Source organism: Saccopteryx leptura, chromosome 2, assembly GCF_036850995.1.
Source record: "Saccopteryx leptura isolate mSacLep1 chromosome 2, mSacLep1_pri_phased_curated, whole genome shotgun sequence".
NCBI lineage: Eukaryota > Metazoa > Chordata > Mammalia > Chiroptera > Emballonuridae > Saccopteryx > Saccopteryx leptura.
Window position 1 is genome coordinate 79,798,348 of NC_089504.1, and position 15,405 is coordinate 79,813,752.

At 45.0% G+C, this 15,405-nt stretch overlaps 1 protein-coding gene across 1 annotated transcript in view; it reads left to right on the plus strand.

Moving 5' to 3' along the window:
• Positions 1-1,836: 1,836 nt before the first annotated feature.
• ACER2 (alkaline ceramidase 2) overlaps positions 1,837-15,405 on the plus strand; it is a 32,169-nt gene continuing 18,600 nt past the window's right edge. Inside the window, exons 1-3 of the mRNA XM_066368251.1 lie at positions 1,837-2,067; positions 14,080-14,194; positions 14,931-15,072. Coding sequence (XP_066224348.1) covers positions 1,960-2,067; positions 14,080-14,194; positions 14,931-15,072 — 365 coding nt within the window. The 5' untranslated portion in view covers positions 1,837-1,959. The remainder of the gene's footprint in view (positions 2,068-14,079; positions 14,195-14,930; positions 15,073-15,405) is intronic.

Below are 15,405 nucleotides of genomic sequence, written 5' to 3' on the forward strand. Positions count from 1 at the left end.
TGGGAGCCACTGGCATTTAGATTAATGGTGTGTTTCACACTGTTAGAGTTCATGAATATAGGTATATTTCTGCCTAAAATACTGGAAGGATTAAGATCTTGACAACATGGAAAGCTATTGTTGGACAGTTGGTCTAGCACTAAGACACTGGGTATCCTGCAGGTCTGGGAATCCTGACCTGAGGAGAAGGTACCAGTGGACGTAGTAGAAATGACTGTCTAGGAGGAGGTCTGGATATAAGTTGGGACAAACATGAAAGGAGTGTGTTTGGCATCCAAGGAAGAAAGCTGGATTTTCTGGAGACTAGGAGGAGAGTTGGGCCTTGCAGTTCCTGCCAATGATGGAGATTTGGGGAGATATGCAAATGTCTATAGAAGATGGATACTGGGTACAAAGGCATTGGAGTACCAGCCAGGCCCCCATTGGACAGTCAGTCAAGCCAGAGACAGGAGCAATGGTGTAGCTGTCCTCACACCAGTCCACCTTCAAGCTGCTAGCCTGCAGCTGGTCCCACCAGTGTGGGGCGCTCATGGCCTGGAGACCTCCTCCTAGACAGTCATTTCTACTAGGTCCACTGGTACCTTCTCCTAAGGTCAGGATTCCCAGACCTGCAGGATACCCAGTGTCTTAGTGCTAGACCAACTGTCCGACAATAGCTTTCCATGTTGTCAAGATTTTAATCTTAAGGGTACCATAACAGGCTTGAGCAAGGAGATCCTAGTGACAGCCACCATGGATTGTTGAGCAGGGCCTCTCCTGCCTGCCTCTGCCACTGCCACTGCCTGGCCTAAAATCTTAAAACTTCCCAAGGAAGGAGGACCAGAGGCAAGAACAAGAGAGAGAGAGAGAGAGAGAGAGAGAGAGAGAGAGAATTGCCGAGACCAGATTAGCTTTGATTTAGAAAGTACAGAATGGTTACAGCTGCAAAGCAAAGTACTTATGAGCAAATCTTAGATCACCCTGACTTGGATTTCTAGCTCTGCCACTTACTGTCTGGAATGGCATTGCTCATAGAACCCACTCATAGGATCCTGCTGGGAGCATCAAATAAGTGATACATGGAAGCTCTTCAAGCAGCACCTGACACATAGTAAGTGCTATATATGTGTCATCATCTTTTGTACTTTGAATGTTCTGGGGATGTCCTATCTGCCACACTACATCCTTTGAAGGTTCGGATGGCTGAAGTTTGACCTCATGTCTAACAGAAGACAATATTAAAGTCTAACTCCGAATCCACAGAACCGAGGACAGGAACACATTCGAAATTGTATTAATACTCTATCCAGCAGTGGGAGGTAGAGGCTGCGTGGAGCCTGCAACTCCAGCCTTCAGGTCTTCTGGACCCATCTCACGGTACTGAGCCAGTCCTTACCTGTTTCGGAGGGATACAGGGCCTTTCTCAGCTATGAGCGCGGGTGTCCACGCTCTGAGAAGGCGCAAACTTCCCAAGACTCTGTAGGAGTCTGGATAATCCACTCCTGAGTTTTCCTTATGTTTAAGTTTTGCCAGGGCGCGCTCTGGCGCCCTTTGCACAATTAGGGGTGGGGTGGTGGTGGAAGGGGCGCCTGTGAGTCAGAACCAGGGAGGTGGCGTGGGCAGGCGTAGATAGGACGGTCCAGGTCTCTAACACCTGCAGAGTAAGAAGCCTGCAGACTTCCGAAGCCGGTTCCACCTCCCCACGCCCTCTTCCAAAGCACACCCCGACCCTGGGGTGGGGCGTGGCCGGCTCGCTGCCTGTGGGCTCCCACAGGGGGCGGAGCAGGGGGCGGGGTCTGTGGACGAGTCTCGCTCAACAGGCGGAGCGAAGCGCTGGGTAGGCCGGCTCAGGAAGAGCCACATCCGGCCGCTACCCGGTTGTACATAAAGCCACCGCTGCCTCCGCCGCCTCGGCGTGTAGCGGCAGCTCTGGACTCCTCGCGGCTGCAGGAGCAGCTGCTCCAATGCCCCAGAGCTGTCATGAGCGCACCGCACTGGTGGGACCAGCTGCGGGCTGGCAGCTCGGAGGTGGACTGGTGCGAGGACAACTACACCATCGTGCCTGCCATTGCCGAGTTCTACAACACGGTGCGGGGTGCGGGGTGGCAGGCGGGCTGGCGGGAGGGGGCTGTTCCCAAGCGCAGCGGTACCTGGAACCTGGACGTGGCTCTCTGAGTGTATCTGGGACATTCTCTTTCCCGGATCAGTCTATCCACGCCCCCCTCCCCTACGCACTATTTCCAGTTCTCCACTAGTCCTCTCCTGTCCGTACCCCTGTCTTCTGGTCTCAGCTTCCTCCTCTTGTCATTGCTGATGGTTCTGTTGTGTTCGGTCCCCACCCGACGGTGATCCGTGTCAGCCCATCTCCCAGTTTAGGTTAGTTGCGGGCTGTGACAATTCCGTTCCTACCCTAGGGTCTCTGTGACGTGACGCACTTGGGTCGCATTGTGCGTTTTTGCTCTGAATACCTGCTCCAGGAGTCCTAGGAAAGGGGGCGACACCCCGGCAAATCTCGGGCCTCGCTCACTTCAACCATGCTGCTTGCCCCACCCCACAAATACATCAATAATAGGTCGAGTTACTTTTGGCCAGAATCAAGGTAATTGCTATTAGTTCTTATTTCCTTGCCTTACTCAGTACCCAGGCTAATAACAGGTCTAAATTCAGCTCCCCCAGACCTGTGCACGCTCCAGATATTAAGCCTCGGGAGTGATAGAGAAATTTGGGAGCAATTGTGTGCGTGTTTTGTGGACTTGCCTAGGTCTTTAGATATGAAAATGTCCCCACTGTAGAAGCCTGTGTGCTTTTAGTCTTTGTGGGAGGGAGAGCTTGCAGCTGGGAGGGAAATACCTCTTCTTGCTGTGCCCATGGCTCAGGATTCCAGTACCAAATGTAAAACTTTGCATGGCCATTTCTGTGGCTTGTCTTTTCACTGCCCTAGCAAAGAGAACAGGAACTCCTGGTTTAAAGTTCATTGTGAATTTGCAGTTATTCTTTAGGATTTTTTCCTTAGATTTTTTTAAAGATTTTTTTTTATTAATTCATTATAGAGAGGAGAGAGAGAGAGAGAGAGAGAAGGGGGGGAGGAGCAGGAAGCATCAACTCCCATATGTGCCTTAACCAGGCAAGCCCAGGGTTTTGAACCGGCACCCTCAGCGTTTCCAGATTGATGCTTTATCCGCTGCGCCACCACAGGTCAGGCCTTTTTTTTTTTTTTTTTTTTTTTAAGATTTTTAAATTTAATTTTCCTTAGATTTGCTGGAGAGAATGTTGGTCTCAGGTACTTACTGCTTGGAGGGATCTCTGCTGAGCTAGACCCTGTCCTTCTAGTCACTGATGAGGAAAACTGAGCTCTTGAGAAGGGAGCTGTCATGCTTACATTTCTGGTGTGGCAGGGGCCACAATTCAGAAGTCTGCACTCTCCCTCCCCTTATTGCTGAAATCCATGGCTGCCCTCTATACAAAACTGCTGCTTGTTTTATATGAGCAGGTTAGTTTCTCATAAAAACCTGGTCTTCTGCTCTTCATAGATACAGTTAGTGGAGATGACCACACCTCACCTATTGTCCAACTGTTTTCAGTGCATACTGTCAGGTGTAGATGGGTGCCTACAGGGGATGGGCTGGAGCAGGGCTGGGTACTTTCAACAGCCGTAACTCAGGTTCTGTTTGAAAGTGGAGAATACTACTAAGGATTTCATCAGAGTTAAAGAAAAAATGACAACTTGGGGACAGGTTTTCATACTCTGCAAAGTAATTATTTGTGGATTCTGAGGCCAGCAGAAAGTCAGGCCTGGTTATTTGGCCAAAAAAATGTAGAGCTGCTCTGAGCCTGCCTTGAAAAGCTCCAGAGTGCTGGATGAAGGGAGAATTTATTGTCTTTACTTTTAGTCTAGTTCAATTGGTTCCAATGAAGCAGTTATGTAGTGAGTGCCAAAATCTTTTTCAGAAATAAACTGTTGATCTTTAGCTGCAATGTCTCTGGCTGATTAGGCAAGCTAGTCTGCCTGACAAACCTTATTCTTTGGAATACTTGTAAACCACAAAACTTGCTTTAGCAAAGAGAGAGGTTAAATGTCAGAGGAGTGGTTGGTCACTGAACTTTGTTGAGTGTAGGTCCAGAGAGTTTAAAGCCCATAGCTTCTTCTCTGTTCCCATGCCCTAGTTATTGGTGGATGCTTATATGGCACAGGACAAACCTCCAACTCCTATACTGAGGAAGAGAGTGAAATATCACTTGGTAATTAACATCTCATTAAGTCCGCATAGTAAGGCAGCAGTCTAATTAACCATTATGTAAAGAAAATAATAATTATTACTAATTTGGAGGTGAGGTTTAAGAAATTGAAGGTGTAAAATAAGAAACCTAGGAGATGGATCCAGAATCTTCTTAATGGGTCTTTGGGGTAACACATCACTGCTACAACTTCAGATACTACTGGTTACCACTGATGATTTGCTGTGTATTGAAACTCTGCTGCGTCCCCCTAAGCAGTGGGTACTATTTTCTAATCCATTTGGTGAAGAAGGACACTGGGGCCTACATGGAGCATGCAACTTGCTGAGGTCAACAAAATGACAGACTAGAGTTAGAACTTAGTCCTTCTGAGTCTAATATGATGCCAACCATGAATATACAAGTGCCGTTGTAGCACCTTAGATTTATTTATGTGGTACAATACGCGTATTTATTATTCAGTTCTTTAAAACTTCTGCATTGAGACCATTTGATCTATTGGTTAATCATGATGTTTGACATGAAAAGAAAAATTTCTTTGAAGTAGTTTATTGTTTTTGTTGATGTTGTTTATTACAAAAGTAATAATATGATCATTGTAAAAAATTCAGAGTATGCATGTTAGAAAGTCAGAAATACCCTTCTGTATCTTTTCAGACATTTTCTAGGCATGTAAAAAGCACTTGTATTATTTGTGTGAGCATATAAAATATGTATGTATAGTAACTATCTTAAGTTGTTTTATTTTTAACTCAATTGAGATAACTACTACACAAACTCTTCTGTACCTTGTTTTTTCCACAGGTTTACAGTTGTGCATATGGAAAATAATAAAATAATAAATAATAATATAAGAATAAACTCTGTGTTTCACATACTCACAACTATAAACCTTCTTTTGTTTCACCCTGTATGTCTTGTAGATAGCCCTATATTGGCTCATATAGAGTTACCATCCTCTTTACAATGTCTATGCAAGTGTTCCATTTAATGGATTGGCCATAATTTATATATTTAACTAGTCAATTCCTTATTGATGGATATTTAGGGCAGTTTCTATTTGTTTCACTGTTTTCATTTTTGTTTCTGAACAGTGATGCAGTGAATATCCTCATATATGCATCTGGATGTACTTTTGCAAGTGCTAATCCTAGGTGAGGAATTGCTGTGTCAAGGGGCATATTCATTTTAAAGGCTGATAATTATTGCTAAGTGGCCCATCAGACAGAGCACCATGCTCCTATTGACAGTGTTTGGGTATACAAAGCGTTTTCTTTTTTGGGTCCCACAAATCTCTATTGCCTGAAATCTTTTTTTAAATTCATTTTTTATTTTCAATTACAGTTGACATACATTATCATGTTAGTTTCAGATGTATACCGTAGTGATTAGATATTGTATAACTTGCTGAATAATCATCCCGATAAATCTTGCACCCATCTGACACCATACTTAGTTATTAAAATATTCTTGACTATATTCCCTCTGCTATACTTTATATCTCCATGACTATTCTGTAAAAACCAATCTGTACTTCTTAATCCCTTCACCTTTTTGACCCATCCCCTCAACCCCTGTTTTGTCCTGGCCCAAACCTTATCATCCTTTGCTTCAGCCAAGCCCAAATATGTCTTCCAAGAACACATTTTGTTTTGGGGCCCTGCAAATCTCTATTGCCCCAAATCTTATCAACCTTTGCTTTGGCCAACCCCAGATATCTCTTCTAAGAACACAGCCTTTTGCTTGAGCACATTTTGTACCATTTCTTCTATATACAAGTTTTATCGAATGGAATTTCTTCTTATGTTTTAAGTTTCAAGGCCCCAGTCACACTAAAGAGAAAGACTCCAGACATAGTTGCTTTGGAGAAAAGTGGAATCTTCCTTTTAAGCACTGGGCTTAGCCTTTTGAGACTCTGTTGCTGGGCAGTGACTCAGGGGGACAAAAGGAAATTAACTGGTAATGAAAAAAGAAGTCTTGGAGCAAAACATGCGTAAAACCAGCCCGTGATCTGTCAAATAAGGACAGTGGAGTTACTTTTATATGTCAAAGCCCCCGATTATCTGTAGGGCATAATTAGCCAGCCATCCATCCATCCATCCATCCATCCATCCATCCATCCAGCCATCCAGCCATCCAGGCAGCCATCCATCCATCCATCCATCCATCCATCCATCCAGCCATCCAGCCATCCAGCCATCCATCCATCCATCCAGCCAGGTAGCCAGGCAGCTATCCATCCATCCATCCATCCATCCATCCATCCATCCATCCATCCATCCATCCATCCAGGCAGCCATCTAGCCATCCATCCATCCATCCATCCATCCATCCATCCATCCAGCCAGCCATCCATCCATCCATCCAGCCAGGCAGCCAGGCAGCTATCCATCCATCCATCCATCCATCCATCCCATCCATCCATCCCATCCATCCATCCCATCCATCCATCCATCCATCCATCCATCCATCCATCCATCCCATCCATCCATCCATCCAGCCATCCCATCCATCCATCCATCCATCCATCCAGGCAGCCATCTAGCCATCCAGCCATCCATCCATCCAGCCAGGCAGCCAGGCAGCCAGGCAGCTATCCAGGCAGCCAGGCAGCTATCCAGCCATCCATCCAGCCATCTAGCCAGGCAGCCAGGCAGCCAGGCAGCTATCCAGCCATCCATCCAGCCATCCAGGCAGCCATCCATCCAGCCATCCAGGCAGCCAGCCAGCCAGCCAGCCAGGCAGCCACTGGGCAACTACTGTGTGCCTATCACAGAGACCAGACTCAGAGCCATCTGAGTGGTGAGGGCCATGATAGAGGTGTGTACAGATCACCCCAGTGTTATTAGAACTCAGCATGGGGTTTTTGCATTGTGGGAGGTGGGATGGGGGGATTTTGCAAGAAGACTTCTGTGTAGAGTGAGCAACTTGTCCTGGTTTGCCAAGGACAATATTGGACTTTCCTGATTTTAAAACTGAAAGTTTCATGTCCTGACAACCCTTCACAGTCCCAGGCAAACTGGACAGTCTGTCATCTTAGAGGCAGGAGGGGAGCAATGGGACAGATAGTTAGGAATGTGCATATAATTAAAACACACAAACAGTTTTCTTAGCCGGGGTGATGACCCCTATCTGTTTATGAACTTGTTGTTCACAAAAACTTACAGCCTGTTGCTTTGTCAGTCAGTATTTACCTTGTTTGGGAAAGTGCACATTCACATGCATCAGGATGAGATTGCAGTGTGTCTTTGAGATTATGTTGGTGTGTTACGTGGGAATTCATAGAATGAGGAACTTTTCAAGGAAATAATACATTTTAAAATTGTGGTTTCCTTTCAATTAAAACAATCTGTTCTGCAGGCATTAAATAATCCAATTCCCCAAAGAATAATCCAACAATAGACTTTAAAAAATACCCTTTGGCTGAACTGTTATTTAACTTGAGTGACCCACACGATTGTGAGGGGAAGTGTCATTCCTTAGTCATTAGGGAGCCATTGAATCTGTCTTTTAACCACAACTCATTTGCTTTTCCATATTTCTTTAGATGTTCCTTCCTCTTTTTGTCTTGGGGAGCATCTCCCTCTAATTTGGTCTTTTCCTTTTCATAAATTGACTTTAAAATGCCTGGTGGAGGCCAGCAGATGTGGATTGACGGGCTGTGCAGAAGCAATGATGTGACTTCATGTTATGCGGGCGTATCTGTTAAAGTGGTGCTCCTAAATTGAACTCCCGAAATAGTGCATAAAAATGTTTTGAAGTATGATAATTTGACTGCGGGTATAATAAATGACTTCATACTTTCATAAATAGTGTATAAATACACTTAAAAGTGACTGCTGCGTACCCTGCTAGTGGTAATCCAAATTGACGGAGCCGCTTGGGGGCTGCCAAGAGGCAGTTAGCTGCACTTGGCTGCAGCAAGGCCGAGTCAGAGGACTTGAGGCAATAGAGATGGGCTGGGGTTGAAACCAAATGAGTTACATCTCTCCACATTGTGGGCAGGGCTGTGCATTGGTGTCCTCCCCTTGGGGAATGGCTAAAACAATGCCTGCCATCTGCAGCACCTAGAGCAAGTGAGGTAAATCTATATGAACTAAGGAGAGAACATTTTAAGGCATGTTGTTGGATGAGAAAAGAAAGTTGAAGAATAATAATGTTATAATATGTCATAGGTGTGTATTTATGTAAATACAAAGAAAATGAGTAGAAGCCCATGAATCTGAGAACATGGTTATCTCTAGGGCGGAAGAAGAAGGGAGATTTTAGCTTTGTAAAGTATTCTTTTTTTTTTTTTCTAACGTGACGAACACAGGTAACAATTTTATTTTTCTTCTCCTCCCCCTTTGCCTTCTTTTCTTCTACTTCTATGTTTAACAAAAGCCACCTTTCAATCATGGAACAAGTCATATATGCAGTGTGTGAGGCAATTCAGAATTTTTGATACCAGTGGAAGAGTTAAGCCAAGGAGGTCAGAATGTGACTGAGTGACTTGGAAGTGAAAGTCAGTGGTGGTGGTGGGGTGGGCAGTAGAAGAGCTCTAAGCAGTGACTGATGCTGGCCCCAGCTGTGGGGTGATTGCCTCTCTCTGACCTTGGCCAACCCAGGAGCCTTTCTGGGCCCTCAATTATATCCCTTGTAAAACAAGGGACGGTCAAGGTCTCTGATTTTAACTCTTTTTTTTTTTTTTAATGTGTTTTTTTTTTGTATTTTTCTGAAGCTGGAAATGGGGAGAGAGTCAGACAGACTCCCGCATGCGCCCGACCGGGATCCACGCGGCACGCCCACCAGGGGTGATGCTCTGCCCACCAGGGGGCGATGCTCTGCCCCTCCGGGGTGTCGCTCTGCTGTGACCAGAGCCACTCTAGCGCCTGGGGCAGAGGCCAAGGAGCCATCCCCAGCGCCCGGGCCATCTTTGCTCCAATGGAGCCTCGGCTGCGGGAGGGGAAGAGAGAGACAGAGAGGAAGGCGCGGCGGAGGGGTGGAGAAGCAAATGGGTGCTTCTCCTGTGTGCCCTGGCCGGGAATCGAACCCGGGTCCTCCGCACGCCAGGCCGATGCTCTACCGCTGAGCCAACCGGCCAGGGCTGATTTTAACTCTTAAAAATCTTTGATTCTTTAAATGAGTTCATGGACAGTTAAAGGCTGTGATAGTAACACTGAACAGAATAGCCTTCCTCATATCTGCTTCTTTGTAAATGAGTATTGGCTGTCTTTCCAGAACTGGAGACTGTATACCACCTGGGACATCTGATACAATTTAACCATATTCTCCCCCAGGGTCACCAGTAGCTCAGGGGTCTCTGACTTGGGTGGACCCCCTAGACAAAGGGCACCCTGTTCTCCATAATGATGCAGCCCCCAGATGTTTCAGTCTGGGATTTTAACCAGATGCTGTAGTCCTCTCCTATCTTGCTCCCATCTTATTATCTCTCTTGTGTTATTTCTCTCCTACCCTATCTTTCTCCTCTTTTTGAAAATGGTGTCATTCCTAATCTCTTTTGTTCCTAAATGGTGGCGGAGGCCTATGTTGGCTATAGATATTGCCAGTCCTTACCTGTACTATACCTCAAGTTCTGGGGTTTGCTGATGCATTTTGTTTAGTTGTGCACCAGTGGCATTTTGTATGTCTGGAAAAGCCCTTCCGCCCTGCCTTGCTCCTTCATTCCCTTTGAGCCCTTTCTGTATCAACCAACATGCGGGACAAGTCGTATCTTTTGAAAGCCCCCGTGCCCTTGGCTTTCCAGACTTCATCTGTCCCATCCTATCTCTGACATACTTTTCTTTGTCTTTTTCAGTGTACCCCTCCCACCCCAGCCCATTGCTGCTGCTCATTTTGATTTTGTTGTCATTGTCACCTTCTGCACACTTCCTCTGTGTGCATAGTCCTTTACGAGGGGCCCCTCAACAAGAGATGGAACTTAAAAAGCTGAATGTCCCTACTGCTTCATACATTCTAGGATGGCCTTCATTAGACAAAACCAAACAACCCCCAAAAAATAAGTGTTGGCAAGGATGTGGAAAACTTAGAACCCTTGTACATTGCTTGTAGGTATGTAAAATGGCTCAGCTACTGCAGAAAAACAATTTGGTGGTTTCTCGATAAGTTAAACGTAGAATCGCTGGAAAGGGGTTAGGTGAGACGGGTTTGCCCCTTTGCCTCTGCACAGTTTGGGATGTGCAGGTTCTTTTTTTTTTTTTTTTTTTTTTTTTGTATTTTTCCAAAGTTAGAAGCGGGGAGGCAGACAGACAGACTCACGCATGCTCCTGACTGGGATCCACCTAGTATACCCACCAGGGGGTTGATGCTCGGCCCATTGGGGCGTTGCTCCGCTGTAACTGGAGCTATTCTAGCACTTGATGTGGAGGCCATGGAGCCATCCTCAGTGCCTTGGCGCCGTCCTCAATGCCTTGGCCAACTTTGCTCTAATGGAGCCTTGGCTGTGGGAGGGGAAAAGAGAGATCGAAAGGAGAGGGGGAGGGGTGGAGAAGCAGATGGATGCCTTTCCTGTGTGCCCTGACTGGGACTCGAACCCAGGACTTCTACAAACTGGGCCGACGCTCTACTGCTGAGCCAGCCGGCCAGGGCCTGGAATGTACAGGTTCTTGATTTTATGCAGGAAAAGATTTTAAGACACGAGTCCAGCTGATTATGAAAGTAATTTGATCAAAGCTTGGGATAGTGTTGGTCAAATAAGTTTGTAAATATGATTTTTGTTTGCTCGCTTATAGTTTGCATTGGGGGCTAGGCAGCACCAGATATAGTGGTCTGTGAGGTTGCAGGTTGCCTTCCTGCTTGGGAGGGGCCATTGTCTTGCTCATATTTACTGGAAGAGAGATCCTGCCCCACCACTGAGAGGTGCAGGAGGACTCCTTATTTCTCCTCTCCCTGACACCTTGCCGTCCATGGGAAAAGCGGGTTTTCTACTTTTCCCGTGGCTTTTCTTGTGGTTTGCCTGTCTTGGTGAGACACCAATAAACAGAATGGCCCACCATCCTCCGACTCTGCCTGAATTCAATGAGAACCTGCATGTGAATGGCCACGATGGCAGCTCCTGGCTTTACAGATGGTGAAACAAAGGAAGGGCTTAGGATAGAAAAAGACAACAGCAACAGGAGTTAGCTGAGGTAGTGCTGCACCAACTCAGAGAAGAGTCCCAGAGCAAAAAGAGTGCCCTTGGAGACAGGATGCGGGCTAGCCTGGGGCGAGCTGCTGTTGCCCACTGCTCTGCTGTCTGCAGTCTTTCTGGATCCCTCAGAGCTTTGGAGAAAGAAAGCGAAAGTACACACCGGAGGAAAGGGGGTACGTGGGGGTGCTCCAGGGCGAGTGCATGCTGGTGTCCTTTGTCTTGAGGGTTTTATCTGTTTTCTGCAGGTGGAAATTTTAAGAGAGATCTTGACAGAATATTCATCAGCTTTTCGGGTGTGTCCTTTGATATGCTGATGGTTCAAAATGAGCCTCCAGTACAGTAGGGTCTGGGATCATTCTCTGGTCTCTTTCACCTCTATCTTGGATTTGTGTGGTTCTGTTTTTTTGTTTTGTTTTGTTTTCATTGTAATTCATTCCCCTGACTTCATTCATTCTTGGGTTAATCTAGCACAAACTGTGTCTCTGTTATATCTGTCTTCCTGACTAGGGTGATTTAAGCATTTAAGCCACCAGCTCTTTAGTTAGGGAGGACAGACTTAAGCCATCTGCTCCTAGGTGTGTGAAGATAGGGTCTTGTGATTCATTAGCTGGCTGCTAGTTGCTCATCTGTTTGTTCAACTATTTGTCTCAGTTTCCTCATTCCACTTGTAAAGGGATTTTCTTAGCTTCTCACTAAACTGCCTCAATAGTACCCCACAATACCAACCATATACCCCAAATAATTGGCAACAACTACTCAAAAACTTGTATGCAAATGTTCATAGCAGCACTATTCACAACAGTCTGTGAATGCAGGACTGGATAAACAAAATGTGGTATCCATACCATGGAATATTACTCATCCATAAAAAGAAAGGACTGATACTCTCAGTAACATGAATGAACCTCAGAAACATTATGCTAAGTCAAAGAAGCCAGACTAAAGGTCATATATTGTATACTTTCAATTTTATGAAATATCAAGAATAAATTCATAAAGAGAAAAAGCAGATTAGTGCTTGTCAGGGGCAGGGAGAGTGGGAAATGGGAAGTGAGTGCCTTAATGGACATAGGGTTTTCTTTGGGGGAAGTGATGAAAATGTTTTAGAACTAGATGGAGGAGATGGTTGCACATTATGAATGTGTTAAAATAACACTGCATTACACACTTTAAAATAGTTAATTTTATGTTATGTGAATTTTACCTCAACAAAAAATTTTTTGGTAAAAAAAAGAACTGACTATGCCTCTAAAGAAAGACAAGCAAAAAATAAATTAAAAAAAGTAAGAGGCGAGGGTCTAGAGCAACTCTGTCCAGTGTGGCACTCACAGCCACGTGCAGCTGTTGAGCCTGTGGAATGTGCTGGTCCCGGAGGTGATGTGGCTTCAGTGTGGAGCTGACACTGGCTTCAAAGCCTTGGTATGAACAAAACGAATGGAAAATGCCTCATTAATGACATTTAATTAGTGATTACATGGTGAAATGATACATTTTTTTTTTAAAAGAGAGAGAGAGACTTATGGGGGAAGAGAGATGAGAAGCATCTATTTGTAGTTTACGGCACTTTAGTTGTTCATTGATTGCTTTCTTATATGTGCCTTGGGGTGGGGGGGTTCAAGGTGAGCCAGTGACCCCTTGCTCAAGCCAGCAGCCTTTGGGCTTAAGCCAGTGACCTTGGGATCATGTCAATGATCCTGTGCTCAAACTGGTAACTCCATGCTCAATCCAATTTGCCACCACTGGTCAGGTGAAATGACTGTATTTTGATATTACATTAGATAGATTATATTTTTTAAAAAGGCAGATGACTTCTGGAGAGGTAACAGAGAGGCTTAAATCCACACTAAAGTCTGAAAGATAAAATGGTATCATTTTAAAGCTGGGGAAGAACCTACAATTTTGACCTATACCTAAAAGTAGGTTTTAATAGGGTAAGAAAGCAACCTAAGTTTGACATGGGAGACTGGGAAGAGTCCCACCTTCCTGGGGCCCAGGAGAAAAGGCTGGCTGTGCTGGCAGGAAGTGACTAGGGGCTCACACTTGTCTAGTCCTTCTCACCTCTTTATTAAACTGTATTTTGACCATTATTTAGTACAGGCCTCACATGTAAAAATGTACCATATTTCCTCATGTATAAGACGTACCCTTCGGAAAATTTGGGGTCTAAAAACTGGTGTGTCTTATACAGTGGTTGTCGATTTTTTTACTTGCATTTCCCACTTTTTCGCACAGACAGGGAGTTGTATGAATTTTTTCATGAATAAAACTTGAGCTCAGTAACTTTATGTAATACATTTTTTTTTTCAAATTTCAGGCCCCCAAATTAAGGTGCATCTTATACATGAGAGCGTCTTATACATGGGGAAATACGGTACAGCAAGTAAATTAGAATGCTTTTTAGTTCATCTGTGCGGAAAAAGAATGAGCCACTGACTCTGAACCAAGGGAGCTGAGGCGCTTCCGTGGGTGCAGTGTTTCTGGGGCTGATCCTGTCACCTGCGGTGGGACGGAGCCCTAGACGCTTGCTTTCTGCTCTCCTGGCCTGTGTCCACCGCGAAGAACAGTGTGTGTGCTTGAACAAGATGTACGGCCACATTCACCTCAGTTTGCAAAGGACACACTTGGAAGAAGCTGCTGCTTTTTCTTGTTGTTGTCTTGTTTTGGTTTGCTTTTTCAGGCTGCTTTGTTTTTTGCCCTTTTACCTAATATCTTTTCATTTTACATTCTGTCCCCAGATCAGCAACGTCTTGTTTTTCGTTTTGCCGCCCATCTGCATGTGCCTGTTCCGTCAATACGCGACATGCTTCAACAGTGGCATCTACTTAATATGGACTCTGTTAGTTGTAGTGGGTAAGTGGGTTTGTTTGGGAGCATGAGTTGACTGAAAGGGAGGAAATGGAAATTCCGACTCTGCCTGTCCCCTTCGAACATTGTGTTTTATAAACCAAAGCCACTCTGACGTCTTAGCATAACTTTTATTTTGCTTGCTTGATGCCAAAAGTATGCTTTTGAATTAGGGCTTGATAACAAGGTTGGCTCTAATGATAACTTAATTGTTTCTGAGAGTTCATTTATGTAATTGCTATTGGTGTTGTGCCAGTCCAATTTTTCTGAGAACTTCTGAAGAAAGTCACATGAAATAATGAACTCTGATGATACTGTGGTTTCTAATGGACTAAAGGTAAAAAAAAAAAAAAAATCTAGTTGTTTGATCCTTCATTGTTCTGGGAAATACTTGTGTAATTTCTAGTTCCTTCCACAGGCAGATTTGGAATTCTTAACAGCGAGAGAATGTTGACTTCTGTTAACTGCCTGTTTCCATGCAGGCTAGTGTATGAAGACAGAATGTGTTTAACTGTGGAATCCTTAAAGTTCTGGTGTGCGCGTATTTAGGCCCTATTTGAAATCCTCTTTCTAGACCTGAAGTCTGCATGCCTAGGTGGTGTGAGTTTCTTCCTTCAGTTTCTTTTTCAAAAGAGAGAGTGATCTGGTCATGGTGATAGTGGTTGGTGATATCCTTAGGCAGTGTACTGAATTTGTGAGTCTGTTCTTTGGTGACCCTTTTATTGGTTGTAATTGATTCTAGGAATTGGATCCGTCTACTTCCATGCAACTCTGAGTTTCCTGGGCCAGATGCTTGACGAACTTGCAATCCTTTGGGTTCTGATGTGTGCTCTGGCCATGTGGTTCCCTAGAAGGTATTTACCAAAGATTTTTCGGAACGACAGGTAAGTAAGCTAGTGCTAAGTATTTTTGCAATTACTAGATACAATATCCAAAACGATAAGTATATCAAGAAAAATAGCACACAGTGAAGCCCAGCCTAGTGATTAACTTACCATGTACCTGTTTAATAATCCATTGGCCTGACCAGGCGGTGGCACAGTGGACAGAGCGTTGGACTGGGATGTGGAAGGACCCAGGTTCGAGACCCTGAGGTCGCCAGCTTGAGTGCCGGCTCATCTGGTTTGAGCAAAGCTCACCAGTTTGGATCCAAGGTCACTGGCTCGAGCAAGGGGTTACTTGGTCTGCTGAAGGTCTGCTGAAGGCCCACGGTCAAG